This window comes from Mustela nivalis (genome assembly GCF_964662115.1).
Source record: "Mustela nivalis genome assembly, chromosome: 3".
Classification (NCBI taxonomy): domain Eukaryota; kingdom Metazoa; phylum Chordata; class Mammalia; order Carnivora; family Mustelidae; genus Mustela; species Mustela nivalis.
This window is the reverse complement of record NC_139022.1, coordinates 129,095,589-129,115,018: the sequence shown is the minus strand read 5'-3', so window position 1 is coordinate 129,115,018 and position 19,430 is coordinate 129,095,589. Positions and strand designations below refer to the sequence as shown.

General features: G+C 36.1%; 1 protein-coding gene across 2 annotated transcripts in view; it reads left to right on the top strand.

Moving 5' to 3' along the window:
* The first annotated feature begins 11,314 nt into the window (after nt 1-11,314).
* Nucleotides 11,315-19,430, top strand: part of GABRG2 (gamma-aminobutyric acid type A receptor subunit gamma2) — a 105,176-nt gene continuing 97,060 nt past the window's right edge. For both annotated transcript variants that reach the window (XM_082724353.1, XM_082724352.1), the window contains exon 1: nt 11,315-11,805. In XM_082724353.1, the coding sequence (XP_082580479.1) occupies nt 11,699-11,805 (107 nt within the window). In that variant the 5' untranslated portion in view covers nt 11,315-11,698. The remainder of the gene's footprint in view (nt 11,806-19,430) is intronic.

Here is a 19,430-nt window from a genome sequence, read left to right as displayed (position 1 = left end):
TGTACCAGTCTAGAGACAAGAGGCTATGACTAGAGCGTTCTGGTAGCAGGAGAAGAGACTGCGTGCATTGGAAACATTCTGTACTTCCAGAGCTTGGCAACAAAATTGTGTTTTCTGTGAGTCAGATATGGCTCCCAGGAAAGAGGGTTGGCTGTGGGCTGTCTTGAAAGATTCCACATAAAGCGTTTCTGATCGGTCCAGAGGCTGAGCTCTACCCGGCGATGTACAAACTGACGGAATCATCACTATCGCTCAGATGAGTTGTGTGTCCCGGAAAACTTTTGGCAGCTCATTGTGGGGTATCTCTTAGGAACCCTCAAAAGTGCCTCATAAGAGAGAGAGACAGTAACTGTGTATCTAAGGCCCTTGTTAAAAACAAAAACAAAAACAAAAACCAGGGGCACCTACCTGGGTGGCTCAGTGGGTTAAGCCTCTGCCTTCGGCTTGGGTCAAGATCTCAGGGTCCTGGATCTTATGGCACAAGATCCTGCGTCCGGCTCTCTGCTCGTTGAGGATCCTGCTTCCCACTTTCTCTCTGCCTGCCTTTCTGCATACTTGTCATCTCTGTCTGTCAAAGAAATAAAATATTAAAAAAAAATCCATTAAAAAACAAACAAACAAACAAAAGAAACAGCCATAACGTATGTGCATGTTTTCGTGTGTTTGCTGTGTTTTTGTGGGGGTTTCCCACAAAAGGACAGAGCGAGGGAAGGTATACCAAGAAAAAGCAGAAATGTATGTACAGTGAGTACATTAGTCTCCCCCCTGTCATTTTCAGATTTCTCATCCTGAAGTAAGTCTTTTCACTGCAGCAGCAATGTTCTACGTTTGAAAGTGTTTGGAGTTTTATGTTAAGTTGAATTGTACATGTTGATACCTGGCAAACACCTATTCATTTATTAGCTGACAGCATCAGGAAAAGCTGTGAGAGGTGCCTGGAATTTCATGTGGAAGTTAAAAGAATGAGTGCATATAGAGACTTGAAATGAACTTTTGTGAGAAAGATCTTAGAAGAACCTATGTACTAGATAGACTGAGCTTGTTCTAAGGCAGTTGGACACTATGAAACAGGAGGAGAGGAAAAGGGCTTGCTTTGTGTGCTAACAGTGAGCATGGCAGAGAATTAAGTGGCTGAAGTGTAATTTCCACAAGGGCACAAAATGGGTTTAAAGTAACTGTTTAAATGATGCCTAGACTGAGGCCTGGTAACTCTTAGGTACTAATAAATTTTGATGAATGTTGTTAAATACTAGGAAAATACATAATGATCATAAGAGATAATTATTGAACTTACAATATAAGCTATAGATTGTGTAAATTAATTATATATATTAATTTATGTAACCCATACAGCATTATTATTATCATCCATACATTGGATTTAGACAAAAGTAAAAGAAAAAAAAAATCCTTATCAGTTGTGCCCCAGACATGTTGGTAAAATTTCTAATAAGACTTAAAACATGGATTAATTTTTCTTGCTGAAACCTCTCACGTTTTGACAAGGGCAGTAGAAATTTTCACACATTTTTCTGTAGCTTGAAGCCGTGTTTTCTTTTAAGAATTACTTTTGAGGTGCTGAAATTACTTTCCTCAATAAAAGAGTCTGATCATTTTAAGCTGAACATTCTTACAGTTTACCAAACTGATCCATATTGAGTTTTTTCAAAGTTTTCACATTTGTTTTCTGCTGATGCAAACTGTGTCAAATATACTGAGATGTTTCAGTAATTATCGTACTTGTATTTGTGTTTTCTACCACAAATAAAATTTTTTTTAAAATGAAATCAACCATCTAAAAGCTGACTGACCTTTCAACTGAACACAAAGAAAAACAAAGGGAAATTAAATGCATCTGAAGAATGCCATAAATGATCACTGTAATCATTTGCTGTCGTTTTCATTTGTCCTTATTTTCCCCTGTGGTTTATAATCCTCTTATCTGGGGTACTTGATTCTGGAGCTAATAGGAGGTGAGTTCATACCACAGCTCCTGGCCTCTGTCCCACCAGTCCTATCCACTAACATTGTCACACTAAATGACACTCTTGTGACTCCAAAGGCTAAGAGAAAATCCCTGGGAGGCACATCATTAATGGTTAGAAACATTAGCCTGGAAGAAATCTGCTTTACTGTGTCATGATTGCCTGGAACATCTGAGAATCATTACAAGGTAATTGACAGCATTGATCAAATTCTTACGTCGTGTGCCATGCTAAGTCAATGTTGAGAATGCCTGCAATTTTCAGACCACAGTTTTGAGAGTTTAAAAAAATTTTTTTTGAAAGAATGGCCAACATGGCCTTCATCCACTGTTATGGCAAATGTAAACTGTAAAGTTCTGGACGATACTTGGTAAGATTCAACTTTTAGATTTTAGTAAATTCTCAGTGAGTACATACTATATGCCAAGCCCTCTTCTTAAGTGCTTAGAAAAGTACACTGAAAATTAAATTCCCTGTGGTTAGGGAAAAATGATGTTTTTATATGATGGCAAGAGCATTCCAAAGAGAGGAAGATAGAAGTGGAGATGACTTTTTTTTAAAGATTTTATTTATTTATTTGACAGAGAGAGATCACAAGTAGGCAGAGAGGCAGGCAGAGAGAGAGAGAGGAGGAAGCAGGCTCCCTGCTGAGCAGAGAGCCCGATGCGGGACTCGATCCTGGGACCCCGAGATCATGACCTGAGCCGAAGGCAGCGGCTTAACCCACTGAGCCACCCAGGTGGAGATGACTTTTGAGGCCCATATTTAAAAACTCACACATCTGTACATTCTATTGGACAAAGAAAATTCAAGGTCAGTACAGATTCAATTATGGGAAAATAGACTCCAGCTGTAAATCCGGCTCATCCAGTACCCTGAGCAATGAAATACTTTGAGTTTCCCATGAGACAGAAAGAGACCAAGACTGAGATAACCAAGCCAACGGTGCAATAGCAAAGACATCAACCCTGTTAACGTCATGCTGTAATGAAAGGAGCTAACCTATTTGGAGGAAATATGGACACTCCATCTACTCCATTACTTCTAAAATGCTGTTGGAATCTTAGGTTACTGAATGTTAGCATGGAAAGGATCCGTCTATATCACCTGTATCATCCCTCATTTTATTGATGAGAAAGTAAATCCTAAGGATATGAAGTAGTTCTTCTAAAGTCAGAGTTCATGACAGAACCTGACTCTGGACTCTGTTCTTTGTATTCTATCATGTTGCCCCTAAAGTTTTATTATAGCTCATAATTAGAGAAGACGATAACTTTTCTTAACCATCATCATGTTACTCAGAAACTGCATATTCATGCTTAAGAGTTCAGTTTTCTTAAGACATATTGCTTATCTTTAAAATCTGCTATGCTACAAACTATATAACAACTCTACAGGTTACCTTGGGCAAATAATTTAACCTCCCTAAACTTTAATCGTCCCATGTGGAAAATTGCCAGGGAATTGTTCCTGCCTTATAGTTTTTCAAGGAGGATAAAATAATGCCTGTCACACAGCACTGTGCCTGAGGCAAATTATGCTTATTGATAAGGATGTTATTTATCAATAAAGTTTAATATTAAAGTGAAATTAACATACAGTGGAATGGTTAGATCTTAGTGTAAAATTGGAAAGTTTTATCAGGGGATAAGCCTTAACAACCTTCCTAATCAAGATAGAAAATATTTCCTTCATCCCAGAGATTTCTCCTGTACTGCAACCAGTTAATTCACATCTATTCTAGGGAAGATCCATTCTGATTTTAGTCACATGGATTTCTTTTGCTACCCCTGAAGATCATATAACTGGATTTATTTATTTATTTTTGGCCTGGCTTCTCTTACTTGATATTTTTTGAAATTCAACTATGTTCTTGAATGCATGTATGTATGTGTATGTGTGTATATATTTATATGTGTGTATGTATGCTGCATGTGAGTAAGCTACTCTTAGGAACACTAACTAATGCATTTTTCCATTTTATAAGTATGGCATGGAATCTGATTATCTATTCTCCTATGGATGATATTTGGATTGTTCCAAATCTGATAAATCTTCTACAAACTTCTTGTACAGGGCCTTTTTTGGGGCAGGACACCTATTTTTATTTTTCTTTGATAGATACCTTGATGTGGAATCACTTTGTCATATGACAAGTGAATGTTTAACATTGTAAGAAACTGCCCAAATCTTTTGCAAATGGTTGTACCATTTTACATTCTTATCAGAAAATGTACGAATTATAGTTTCTCTCTACACTCAAAACATTTGGTATTGCCAGTTTTGTTAATATGAAGAGGTAGCATTATGGTTTCAGTTCATATCGTCTTAGTGAATGTTGACAATGAGAAACTTTTCATGTACTTATTAGATATACATTTTTTTCCTTAAATGTCTATTCACGTATTTTGACCATTTTTATTAAGTTGTCGGCATTTTTGCTAATTAGATAAAGGATTTCTTTATGTATGCTGGATATAGGTTCTTTGCTAGATATTTTCATTATTAATATTTTCTCCCTGTTTGTGACTTGCCTTTTCATTATTTTTTAGTAGACTCTTATGATAAACAAAAATTTTTATTTTTCTGAAGTCCCTAATTATCAATGTCATATTTTATGCTTAGTTTTTATAACTTCTCTAAGAAATTTTTGCTTACCCTAAATTCATGAAGGTAGTGCTTCTTTCTAAAAACTGTAATTTTTAGCCTTTGCATGTATGATGGAGTAAAAGACAAAGGTTATTATTATTTTTTCAAAATTGCCTATTTAGAGGTGTCTGGCTGGCTGAGTCAGTAGAGCATGTGACTCTTAATTTTAGGGTCTGAGTTCAAGCCCCACATTGGGTATGGAGCCTACCTAGAAAATAATAATAATAAAATAAAAATGACCCATCTATTCCAACATCAGTTTTAAAATATTAAACTGTCCACTTTGAAATGCCCTCCCTTTTATTGAAAATTAAATGACTACATATATGTAGAACTCTATTTTTTTTCTAGCTTCTAAAGCCAGAAAAGCATAGAAATTTTATTTTAATTTTTCTTCTTTTCTATATATTGATGGTTAAAAAGGTTTCCTCCAAGTTCTGCTTTAGCTCCACAAAACAAATTTTGAAATATTGTATTTTCTTTTGTTTTGAGGCAAAAAAAAAACGTTTTCTCTTTGATCTATGAATTATTTAGACCTATACTGTTCAATTTTCAAAATTTTTGGAATTTCTCTAACCATCATTTATTTAGAACTGAATTCTGTTTTAAAAGAATATTCACTGTAAGCTCTCAAAATTTGAAATGTATTGAGGGTTATTTTATGAAGAGTTGAAAAGTATGTACATCTATTAATTTACTCTGCAATTACTGACTATAGTGTTCTGTAAATGAGAAGTCAGAAGACTTTTAATATTGCCAACTGTGTGGGATATATCTGTTTCTACTGTGAAAACTCACAGTAGCTTTATTTCATTTTAAGTTCTATTATCAGGTGTGTAAAATTTTATAATATTTATAATATTTATGTCCTCTTGATGAATCGGTCCTTTTGTCTTTGTAAGAAATAGTACTTTATCTCTTCTAATACTTTTTAAAAATTTATATCTATTTGCAGCCAGCATTTTGCTATTTGTATTCTCCTTGTCTCATTGTTTTCTCCCCATCTGTAATTTTCTGCCTTCTTTTTCATATATGAATTATTTTTAGTACTTGGTTTTAATTTTTCTAATGATTTTTAGCTATACCTTTCTATATTATTTGCAGTGGTGCTTTAAGGATTGCCATTTTCATTTTTTAATCATCAAAGTCTATTTATACTTACTATTATGTCACTTTATGAAATAGAAGAAATTTGGAAGAGTATAACTTAACTCCAGCTCTGGGATACTTTGTGCTTTTATACATATATGTGTTATAACTCCAAAATGAGCTGTTAAAATATTTGCATTTAAAAGTCAGATCTCTTTTAAAGGGAACACAATAAAATATGTGGTTTATTTTCCTCAAATATTAACCATGCTTGATGCTCTCCATTTGTATAGATCTGGGTTTTCATACAGTATCACTTGCCCTCAGTCTGAACAATTTATTTCTATCTCATTTCTGCTGGTGACAAATTCTCTCAGCCTTTATTTGAAAATGTCTCTTTTTTCTTCAGTTTTGAAAGATCCATTTATTAGATTTAGAATTTGATGTATACATTTTCTTTCAGCACTTTAAAGATGTCACCCACTGTTTTCTGACCCTAATTGTTTTCATCAGTCAACCATCATTGCATTATTAGCCTCTAGCAATTAATGTGTTTCATTATTCTCTGAATATTTGTAAAGCTTTCATTTAATCTTCAGTTTTTAGATGTGTGACTGTAAAGTTTCCAGGAGTAGTTTTCATTATGTTAACCCTGCTTGGAGTCCTCTGAGCTTCCTGGATCTAATGTAATATTTTTCATCAATTTGGGGGAATTTTTTGGCCATTATTACTTTAAATATGTTTCTGGTTTATTCTCTCTTTCTTCTCCTCCTACACTACTTTATTAGGAGGCTTGATATTGTCACACAGGTTTTTAGTAGCTCTTTTAAGTTTTTTTCAACATTTTTCTGTGTTTTTTATGTTAGATAATTTTTACCGATTTATCTTCAAGTCTACTGGTTATTTCTTCTACTATTCTGCAATTGCCAATCTGCTATTAAAACTCATGCATAAACTTTTCCTTGCAGTCATTATAAATTTCAGTTCTAGAATTTGCCTTTTTTTAAAAGTTTGCATTTCTTTGCTGAGAGTCCCTAGTCTACACTCATTGACCACATAAAAATCATAACCATATCTTCCTTTAAGTCACTGATCTATTTAATACAGTTGACTTAATATCCCTTATTTGCTAATTGGATCTCAGGTTTTGTTGGTTTATATCGAATGCTACTTTTTTAGAAAAAGTGTCCTATTATCCTGTGCTTCATGTATCTTTTTTTTTTTAACCATGCATCAAAGAATTGTACCATGTATCAATACAACTTATATATTATTGACATTCTGATTTTTAAGAATCCTCTAAAGAATGTTGATTTTTGTTTTATTAGGAGTTATTAGCAAATGGACTTTCATGGGGTGCAGGATTAGTTTATCCTGTTTTCCAGTTAGCTTCAGTTTTGTCCTTAGGTTTAGAGCAAATCCTTAGTCCTAGAATAGAGAAGGGTTTTGGTCATCCTAGGGCTTCTAAGGAAAGTGTAGATATTTATTATGATCCTCTAACTTGGTGGATTCAGACTCCACAGTGGGAATCTCCTGCAGTGAGTGGCCACTGAACTATGGTTCGGCTTTTTCAGCCTTTCAGTTTTTGCTTTTCTCCAGGCTTCTTTGTGTCTTTTCCCCCTTTTACCCAAAAACAAACATCTAAGGGAAGTTTGCATACAGATTTGGAGTCTTACCTCCCTTTGTTGTTACACTTTTGTGTGATTTCCGATGTCAGTTTGAGAGGCTCTGGCAGGCCCACACCCTCTTTTTAAATCTCAGACCAGGGGGTGCCTGGGTGGCTCAGTTGGTTAAGTATCTTCCTTCCACTCAGGTCATGGTCCCAGGGTCTTGGGATCAAGGCCCACATTGGGCTTCATGCTCAGTGGGGAGCCTACTTCTCCCTCTGCTGCTTCCCCTGCTTGTTCCCTCTCTCTGTCAAATAAATAAAATCTTTACACACACACACACACACACAATCTCCAACCATAAAATAGCTGCCTTTGGATTCTAGCTATCTTGTCCCTGTAGGATTGAGGGTTTTCCTGGGATGTGGGATTTCCCATGCTAATACCAGGCAAGTTCATGGCAAATAGGGAAAAATTGGTCATCTGTTAACCACCCTCAGTGGAAAAGCCACATAATCTTAGATCTCCTCCAATTCAGTTTTGTCTTTCTGTGATCAAGTGTTCAACATTCTAGTATTTTACACAGTTGTTTATTTTATATTTTGTCTACCACTTAAAATTATTATATTCAGACTGGCTAGTCAATTTCATCATTATCAGAACTAGAACCTAAGTAAAATGTTTTAATTCCTCAAGTGATGAGACATTTGGTATTGTTGGATCCCCCAAAAATGGGTCCGTGATTAAAGGAGCGAGATGATACAAAGCCAAGGTCAAGCAAAGCTTTATTTCCCGCCAGGCATGGAGAATCAAACCAACCGACTGGGGCCATGCCTCTTACAGAGAGTGCCGCCCCTCTCTGCCTCGCAGACTGTTTATAGAGCAAAGGCCATGTGGTTGAGCCTGGCCACCCACGGGTGGCCAATGAGATTGCAACACACAGAGAAAGCTGCACAGTCATGCTAGGTCACACACAGGTGCCCAATTGAACTACAATTCATTCCATAGTAGACATTTGAACTAGCCTATCACCTTGGTGAGAACTGGCGCCCAAAAGGCGGGGCCCACACTCCTTGGTAGCTAGGGAGACAGTATGTGAGCTTTACCTATTGGATGTTTCCACCTGACCCGACTCATCCCTGCATTAGGGCTGTTATCTCTACCTGACCTGACACACCCTTGTAGTTGGGCTTAGTTACCTGGGACTGGTTTCCCGGACTTGCTTTTAAATAACTTCCTCTGGGGGCGGGCAGGGTCAATTTAAGTTTTACTGCATAAACAACAGAATGGCTGTTCAACTGAGGTGGGCTGCTCTGGCTAAATAGGCCCTTACAGTATCAACAGCCAAACTGGTCCAACATTTGACCTCATAATTCACGTTTGAGCATAGTAATACTATAATAATAGTAACAATAATAAAATGTCAAATTAAAAGTAAAAATAAAACTTTATTTAGAAAAAAACTGCGAAATGAATTTCTAGGATATTGAGAACAGCTTGCTTGGATGACAGAATGTAGGTGGTAGTTTTTTCCTTTCTATATTACAATAATTTTTAAATTTTAATATAAATATATACACATAAATACATATATTATTTACAATGGAAGTATAGCCATCATACTTAATACATAATAGTTATTTAAATATGCATTATAAACATACTTTCTTAAGTATGTAACTAAAAGGTAATTAAAAATTTAAAAAATTAGAAAAAAATTAGTGGATAAGGTAACTTACAATTTAATATGTAATTTAATATGTATTGCAAAATCTTAAAAAATACATTAAAATGATTTTCTTCAGAGCACCCACAGGCCCACAGAGGCAAAACGAAGTCTAACCGGGAATAGTGTCAGTAAAATTGTACCCAAATACTATACAAAGTAAATTTTCCTCCACGGATTCTCTTAATATACTGAGAGGTATTCCATTATTAAAATAGATTAGAATTTATGGAGATTATTGTGATACTGATAAGGGATTAGTATATGAATTACTACTTTGTGAACGTGAAAGCATTCATTCTTCCAGGTTAATATGCTTGTCACTAAACTTGGGGAAAAAAACTTAATGTTGCAAAACTGCAAGAAGACTGAATTTTCACATCAATTTTTTAGGTGGTATGAAACAGTATTTGAAACTATTGGCCTGCCTGTGTTTGGTATGCCCTCCTTTGTGTTTTAAAAATTAGGATACTTATCATACTTTTATTCCCAGTTCCTCTGGCATCTCTAAGTGGAAGGAGCCGTGGAAACCTATTCCAATGGGGTATAGTAACTCTTCAAGTGTGTATGTTTCCACCACTTGATTTATTCAGAAACAGCCCTTTCCTTTCATTTCTCTCCCTGGCTTGGTTTTGGGAGGCATTAGGCCCTAGTTTACAAAAACACAATAGAGTATCTTCACTAAAAACAAAGATATAGCTATTAACAACCCAGCATCTTTTCCTAAATAAATGTAAATATAAGGAGGGCCAAAGTTCCTCACTGCACAGCAAGGAACAAGAGAATTACAAAGATAGGGATTTGCATTAGTTCTTCCTCTGTTTTAATCACAATAGAAAGAAGTCAATTGCTGCCTGTGAATAGTGTTTTGATTAGATTTTGTTCAAATGCCATAAAGTAGGGCAGTTTTCTGAAGGTGTGCAGCATTCCAAGTATGTCTTTTAGGATTTTTTGTTTCATTTTCAGAATGAGTCTCCTCAGCTTCTGTCATTGGCAGGAGCTACCAGTAATTCTGCTCTCCTTGAGCAGTCCTTAAGATTGTGGGTGGAGTGTGGACCTATTGGTTTCCTGTTAGATTCGTATGCCTCCTGGACTCCATACTGAAGTTCCCCAACTGGAAGACTTTCTTCCTGTAGAAAAGATACAGCTTTTTAAGTGTCGCCCTGCTATATACCAGCAAGGGTCTGATTTGTCCTCTTCACCTGTATTTCTCCATGTACATCTTTGCGGTGGCCTGGACTCTACAGAAAACTTGAAACACTCTTTCACTTTCTTCTTTATGATGATGAGTAATGGGGTTTCCTCTGTGGCAGACGAACTAGGATGGCACAGAGGGATATCTCCCATGTATCAGTATCCATGGTAACATTGTAGGCAAGAGGGAAGCATGCTAACACGACTCATCTACACCACAAATTTTAAGGATTGTCACCAAGCAGAATGAAAAAAAAAAGTCAATCTCCACACAGCAAATAGGAATCTCCTTACATTGTTCGGCGTCCTCTTGACCTTCCCCCTCTATCCAACTCTCTTCCCAAAGCAGCCCCTATTTTGTGCTCTGTATTCTTTACTCAAGCAGCTATGTCAATGCTATTATATTCTTCAACCTTCAAGTAGTTTTTGTCTTTATATTTTCACTAGAGATGGGGAACAGAAAATGGAGGAGTGAATCCTGGGGAGCATGGAATTTTTCAACGTCTTTTAATTCTATTAATGTTTTCTCCCTTCATTCAAATGGAAAATTCACCAAAACTGGTTCCCTACAAGATGTTACAAAGAGCCATTCCTCCCCCACCATCTGCCCCTCCTCCCCCTACAGTGTAACCATGATTTCTAAGACTGCATGATTTTAATAAGGATTCTTGGCAGATCTGATGAGACAAAACCTTCTGTCATTGGTGATACAATTTACTGGGTTGTTAAGGCATCTCTTGTCCCCATGTAAGTCAGTCCTTCCATGCTTGTGTGTGCGGTAAGGAGTTTAAAAGCGTTGGAAGACACCACGCATGTGTTAATTCGTGCTGCAGCAGCGAGCATCTCTTCCACTTTGACCTCAGAGTTAATCTGCGTGATAGTTAACCGCGCAGAGACTCTGATCTTTTTAAAAAATTCTTTTAAACACACACACACAGCCCTAACCCTGCCTTCCCACTCTAAAAGAAAAAGGAAAAAAAAAAAAAAAAAAAAGGAAAGAAAGAAAAAAAGAAAAGAAATCAAAACAGAGCAAACAAATAAACAGACCTAAAATGATGGACCTGGGGAAGTATGTGAGAGTGTGAGGGGCATGTGTATGTGTAGAGTGTGCGCGCATCTCTCTCTCCCTTATTTGTCTCGGTGTGCGTCTCTCCCTTACCCTCCCCCTGCCTCAAATACATTATTCCCCCAGACTTGGAAGCCGCTCCCAGAGCTGACGCTTTGATGGTATCTGCAAGCGTTTGTGCCGATCTTATTTCTGCCCCCTGAATATTAATTCCCAAAGCTGATGGCAATACAGCTCCCCACTGTCGGGACCTACTAGAGGCAGGTGGGGGGAGCCACCATCAGATTATAAGCATAATAATAATACAAAGGGGAGGGATTCTTCTGCAACCAAGAGACTAGAGGCAGAAGAGGAAAAAAAAAAAAAAAAAAAAAAAACCCCGATGAGTTCGACAAATATATGGAGCACAGGAAGCTCAGACTACTCGACTCCTGTATTTTCACAGAAAATGACGGTGTGGATTCTGCTCCTGCTATCGCTCTACCCTGGGTAAGATGTGCTGTTTTCAGCGTTGTTTTGTTCCGGAGGGGTGGGGGAGGGGGTGGGGATGTGGAACTAGGAAGACCACCCCGATTTTAAACCCTGTTCTAGGATATGGGGTTATAATTTAGGGGAATGTGAAAATATAGGGTAGAAGATAGAGAGAGGAAAGAAGAAGGTCACTTTGGTTTATTTATTAATTAATTAGATTTTGTTTTGTTTTAGAGTAGAAAAGCTAACGTCATAAAGACTTTGTGTTTGGGGGGTAGCATTTTCATAATACTGCAATCTGATATTGAGGTGGGCTGTGCTGATACAAGCCGGCATTTGAGGCCATGTTGGAGGCGTTTTGGGTGGGGGTCTGGAGGAGAAAACTGCAAACGGGATCCTGGAGAATACCCGGGAGATGTGTGTGTGTGTGTGTGTGTGTGTGTGTGTGTATGGGGGGGAGGGGTTCTGTTCCTGTTCACCAAAGTATTGCTTGTTCCTGTACCTGAGCATTCTTTAAGACCAGTCAGCCAGATTTTCTATTCAGCCCCATTGACCTGGCAGCAGATTCCCTGATGGGCAAACATGGTTCAGCACCAGGGACAGCAGTCCCAGTTAGGGCCAAAAGGAAAGAGGCTTATCTAGCCCCATAGGATATCTAATTCTATATAGGACATCCCTATAGTACAGATGGAAGGCCAAAGGAGCCAAGGAGTACTAATGACCTCTGGGAGCCCTGTTCTGATTTCCCTACTGCCTCCTTGAAGATGGGAGGGGGCACGGGGTGGAGAATTTAGTTGATGAATGCATAGGGAGGATATATGATTAGAAAACACTTGGTCTTGATGCAGTGTTGAAAAAAATAAGCTGAACCAGGTGAATGTTAAGCCAAAATTGTCAAGTTAGGCACTGATGCCTTAAAGCCTTGCTGCACTAAATGGAAAAGATGGGAAGAGGAGAGATGAATTTCCCCAAACCCTGAGCCAGTGTGTGCTGTGAAGTGTTTTACACCTTAATTTTCTTGAACTTTATTGCACCAAAAGTATCAGGGAATATTCCTCCACCTAAAAGCATTATTTATCTACACACCTAACAGCCCCTGACGCTACACATATACATTCTCTCCGGATGTCCAGCCAGGACTAAAGGCAAGTTAGAGGTTGATTATTTACATTTCTTGCTTTTTTCCATACTGTCCTTTTGAAGTAAACTCTATAAGAATTACTCTCATACTGCCCTCCCCCCAAATAAGAGAAAAGAATAGCTATAGAAGAAATCAAGCCCTTGCCCTAAGGTGTTCATGGGAGTTGACACTCTTATGTAGTAGTTGTAACAAAAGGAGATAAAAGGGAGAGGAGTTAAGCTATTATTTTATCAAAATATTTTGAGTTAACTTCTTTGGTCCTCCATTCTCTAGGGTAGGTAATGGGAGATGCAGATTTCTGATTAAGAAGAGACTCAGAGAAAATAAGGTGTGAAAGTTTTTTTTTTTTTTTTTGAGTTTTTAAACAGAGACAGGGTCTGCTTAATTCTTTCAGCACTTTTCATACCTTTTCCCTTTACTTTAAAATAGAATGTGTTTTCATTAAGAGTATGAGATGAGGTGGCTTTCTCAAAAGTGGAGACAGCCTTTTACTGGAAATGTTTCATGTGCAATACATTTGAGTGGAATCCTGAAAAAACATTTTTTTCTATTTAAAATTTGCACATATGTTTTTCTGTCTAATGTTAGGTATAGCTCTTAATTTGTTTCAGAAGTTACAGAGTTGGTAGTTGTTTATGGATAGAACATCATTCTTACATTCCTAGCATTTATGAAACCTGTGGATTGAAATTTAGACAAGACAGGGAAATAGGTCTTTCCTCCTATTCATGTCTATCTTAGTAAACAGTTTTTAACTAACTAGATGAATACATTATTATTTATCTCTGATGGCCTTGTTTTAATGAAAAATATGTAATTTTATTATTATTCATGATGGTATCATGTTTAAGATGTCTTTTCATTGCCACAGCTCTGACTTTTCTTTTCCAATTATTATATAAAAAGTAAAACTTAGTGGTACATTTTAATGTTTAATTCTTTGCATACTAGCTTAGATGATTTTATAAATAGCTCTGAAGAATGGGAACTATGTGTCATGTAAACTCTCCAATAGGATTTTCACATTTTGTCAGTAATGAGAGGGAATGGAGTCATTGCAGTTTAGTGCAGAGAATGTGATCAGAGTTTCAGTTTGCTGCAACCCCGTTTAAAAAAAAAAAGCCATTTGAGTGGCTGAATAGGGCTGGATGGAAATAGAAGCTTTGATGTTTAAAGCTGATTCTAAAGAAGGACAAAAATCATCTGCGAAAATGTGGGATACTGGGAGCCAAATTAAAAGAGACTTTTTGGGTAAATAGTGGAAGTAGAAGCACTTAGAAAGTTGAAGAGGAATTAAAAAAACCTAAACATTTTACTGACTTATTTATTTCCATATTTGCAAAGAATAAGTTTTTTTCTTTATTAAATTGATTAAATTTATTATATTGTGCTTATACAAACGTAAAGGAAGGATATAAAGCCTTGAGGTGAGGATGTTAATAGCTAGTATCTCTTCTTATGTGTAGAATATTAATTTCTGAACCTCAAGGTTATATAAACTGTCCTGAATTTTGTATATAGTGCTATCAAAAGAATTACCTAGAAAACTTGCTAAAATGGAGATTCCTGAACCATACATTGAAAAATTCTAAATCATTATGTCTGGGATGGAACTCAAGAATATTCATTTTCAACAAGTACCTTAGGCCACATATTGAAGAAAAGTGGTATTTACTTTGCTGATTTCAAAAGTTTATTTGCCACCATATTTAATATTTACAAGTGCTTTGATTATTGCTACTTTATTATTCAACTGAGCATAATGAGTCAATTTCACATATAGAATGTTTTATTTGAAACTCATTGGGCATATTATACAAACCACAAAGCATAGGGAATACCTATAAAGAATTTTAATAAATGCAACTCGTGTGTGAGGTAACTATTGGCTGAAAAAATAAAATATGCGTATGAAAGTGTGTAATTATATTCACAAACTACATACAGTCTATGTACAACTACTCATACATGTAGGTTTTAAAACAAATTTCACAATCTTATAAACTCTTTCAATGCAACTACATTCTCTCTTATAGTAAAAATACACTAACAAGAAGAAATGGAAATACAACAGAAAGATTTTTAGAATAAATTGGAACTAAGTGGTAGAATACATTGTTATTTCTATTGGAATAAAATAAGATTTTTATAACAATGAATTTATTTTCAAGGATAGGTTGAGTGGAGATGAATTTGATGGACTTTTTGATCCTTAATGTAACCCTAACTTTGAAGTACTAACAACTGAATTAAAAAAAAAAATTAAGTTAAAGATTCATAAATATTTTCTGTTCTTGCTGTTGCCTGAACTCCTAAAATGCTTTAGGAGACTTTTTTGTGAGTTGTTGAAGTTTTTTTATCCCATAACCACTTTTCTCATCATTTTTAACTTTAAACAGGCTATGATCCTTCATGTAGAGGGGACATTGTGATTCTTCACTTTAACAGAATTAGTTAACAGAATTAGTCTCTACATACAACCTTACTTTGTCCTATCTTTCCAAATGCACCACTTGGCTTTATCTAGAAAAAAATAATTTTCTCAGCATACTTAATTCCTTGGTTGTAAATACACCATTTCTAATAATCTACCCTGAGGCAAACATCTACCTGGGGAGGGGAAAAAAAAGAAATATTATCACCCAGTATTTCTCAGAGTCCAGCTGCCCATCACCCTCCAGACAAAACATTTAGATTGTAGGCAGGAATTTAAGAATTGGCTTTTAATTTAAATAGTTACATAAATGTCTCTCTGATATCATAGGCTTCATTTAGAATAATCTTCTCATAATAATTGAATTATGGAATATTTAATGATTGAGGTATTTGTTCTACATACTTGAAAATCTGCTTCCATATCAAGAATTTTTCAAGTAGAAATTAAGACTGACTTTACCTTTGTTTAAATATGATAGTAGGGCTATGGCTTCTTGTCGCTGTCACAATTCCTACTCATTCCAAGACAGGATTTTCACAGTTTAAAGAGGCTTTGCTGGAATGACACATACTTGTGGTTGAAGGGGAACAGGTATATATTTTTGTCTCACTACATAGACTTTGGTTCTACAACCAAACTTGAGTTCATGGCAGGGTTTCAATTATTATAAAGGATCTTTGCTTTAAAAAACATTCTTGTTTTCCCCATTATTAAGTTATTTGGTATTCATATGGTTTTCCTTATTAATGGGTGGAGTGTGTAATATAAATTTAGTGTTTACATTGCACTTTATAGAGTTATACAATGATTTTTATAATGATATAGAATTATTACCATATTTTGCACTGTTATCATAATATTATAGGGATTAATATGATTGGGAGTTAAATTTTATTTTTACTCTAAGCCATTAATGTGTAACTTAAATAAGGCTTTTTATTTTCTTTTAAAGGTTATTTATTCTCTAGAAAATGGGAGAAATGAATAGCAAATAACCCTCCCAGTAAAGTCAACTGGAAAGTCCTTTTATATCTCAAAACAATCCAAGTATTTTCTTACCTTTGGAAAGAAGAGGGCTGGTTATACTTGTGTAATTTGGATTATTGCCCTAGGAATTTGATTAGGGGAGTCTTAATCCTGTTCTACAACTAATATTCAAGAAGACTTGAACTAGTGCCTTATTTTCTCCATATCTCATTTCCTATGGCTATCGTACTATCTTCCTTATCAGACTCACGAGACTAGAGAGATAAGAATGTGCATACAAATATTCTCAGAAGAAAATGAAGCCCCGATTTCTAGTTGTAACTTCACATTCCTTTAATATTAAAGCATATGCACTTTGGTTGTTACTGAATGCCAAAGTTAATCAAGCGGTTGCTTATATGATTGAGGTGATTAAAAATATCAAGTGTAAATATTTATATATTGCAGATAGCAGTGCCTGGGTGGCTCAGTCAGGTAAGCCTCAGACTCTCAATTTTGGCTCAAGTCATTATTTCAGGATCAGGACATTAAGCCCCACATCAGGCTCCACACTCAGTGCAGAGTCTGCCTGTTCCTGTTCCTCTCTTCCAACTCTGAGCTGTCCCTGCTCCCGTGTGTGTGTGTGTGTGTGTGTGTATGCACGCACATGCGTGCGCCTCTTCTAAGTCTTTCTCTAAAATAAATAAATGAAATCTTTAAAAAAATACATATTGAAGACAGAGCTATCCAAATATTGAAGTAGTAGTATTATTTCTACTTTAATATTTAGTATAGCTCCTTCAATTGCATCTTTAATTTTTTCTAAGGATTTTTGTAGATCTTTGTAGATTTCATATCTTTTATTAGATGATACTTAATATCTCCTCGAATTTCCCAATAACAAATATATTGAACACACTAAGTACTGAGCATACATAGGTAGGTATTGTCTAGAAGTTATATTTCTCTTCAAAGCTCATCTGCTGTTGAATCTCTTTTCCCCATACCTGGACAATATCTAAGGTAAATCCTATAAATTTTCTATTCATTTTAAAGTTTAGAATAATCTCATTTTTGAAGCATTAAATTCTCCTCTAAATTCATTTTTCAGTCTCCCATTGAGTTTTGTTTTGCTTTTTCTTCTATTCTCTGATCAAACTTAACCTAAGATTTCTTTAGTCTGATACGATTTCTTCACTTTTTTTGTGAGGCCTTTCCTTCTCTCTTAAATTCTTGACTTTTTTGTGAGATTGGAGTGGAGGGAGAGAAGATAATTAAAGGAGCAGAAACATCTTAAATTGTGTTCTCTGGGTGACAGATACCTAAATGCTGAGTTGTTCTTTCATGGGGGTGTTGGATGGGTTCCCTGAAGGTAACCGTCTTTCTCCTTTCCACTTTTGGGGGCCTCAAGCATCGCACTATTCCGTGACATGAGTTATGCTATATGATGGCTGATGTCAGATGAGACCCCTTCAGCTCTACTCCAAAATACATCCACCCCGCTTCTCTGCCAGCATTATCTCTTTCTAGAAATAGACAGTTTTTAAAGATGATTCCAACATGACTGCTTGTTTTACCTCCATTTAGCTTAGGAGAGGGAGGGAAGGAAGGAATAATGAATGGACTAAGGGATGGACTCAGCAAAACTGCCTGTCAGATTCTGGAAGTGAAGGTCTTTCTCACTCTGATTCCCTATTCGGGTTATTCAAACCTGCCTGTTACCTTTAGACTTTTTCAGGAAATAATCAGGCTTGAGTCGTCATTTGGACCACTCAGATTACAGAGAATTCAGGGCATATTTACCTAAGAGTTCTCTATCCACTTGGTGTTCCTAGAGCAGTAAGAAGCTGGTACTCAAGTTTTCTATTTGTGGTAGATCTAGCCTTTGCCCTTGTTAGTTTTCCATCATGGTAGACATCTATGAGTGTGTTCTTGACTTCCTTTTTTAATTGCCTTGAGCTAGAGGTGGTGCAAGTATCTCTGTGGGAGGAGGGGATAAGAAATTGCACAGCTCTTTCTACTCATAGGCCAATTAACTTCTTATACAAGAATGCCTTTCTCGTTGAATCCTTAAACTTCTATTATGTGGCTACAAGGTAGGCGAAGGAAAATGAACCCAGACTGGTTTTTAGCCTTCTCTAGAAAGTTCTGCCTTCTTTTGGCAGCCTTTCACATTTGTAGTAAATGAAAGTATGACACTCTTGACCAATTTTTTCCCTGTTCTGAGACATTGGTTATGATAACAGTAGGGAAAGTATATTTAATATACTTAATATACTGTTTCCTATGCAAAGTATTTCTCCCAGATATCCACTGGCTAATTCACTTAACTTCTAGGATTTGCTCAAATATTACCTTTCCAGTGAGGCCTAAATTGATCATTCAGTGTAATATTGCAAACGACACTCAACCTTGTACCCACAATTCCTCTTATTCTCATCTATGTTTTTATCCTTCCTTATAGTTGGAGCCTTCAGTAATCAGGTAGATAATTTTATACTATGTTGCTTACTGGTTTATTATTTTTTATTTTCTGTTTCCCTCAGTAGAAGCCAGGATTTGTGAAAGCAGACACTGTTTTGTCTACTTATATAACCCAGGCTTTTAGAGAAGTGCTTTGCCTCTAAAAATGCTTAATTATTTTTTAATTAATGGAAATTGCATTTTGTTTTCCCTGAAATTTGTCTTCTTTTTAAAAAGGAAGAAAGAAAAACCTTTTTGTCTTCCTGACAGTATCTCGCTCTAAGTTCAGCATGTATAGCTGCCAAGAAAAACGAAAGAGCAAGCAGGTCTTACAGTACAGTGTTGCCCTTAAAGAGTATAAGCTATGGAGCCACACTTGACAAGGATTTAAATTCCTATCCTTATCATTACTTGCTGGCCCTCAGTTATCTTCATTTAGCCTTAATCTCTTCATACATAAAAAAGGAAGATAATAATTTTTATTCATAAGTTTGAATAGTAATTTCTATGATACATGGTAAGGGCTTGACACATGGTAAACATCTCTTATATGTTGTCATTGTTTTTGGTATTAGTACAGGGTCATTATTTCCTGGGGTTTTCCTAGAAGCGGAGGCATCCTCTCCATATCTGTTA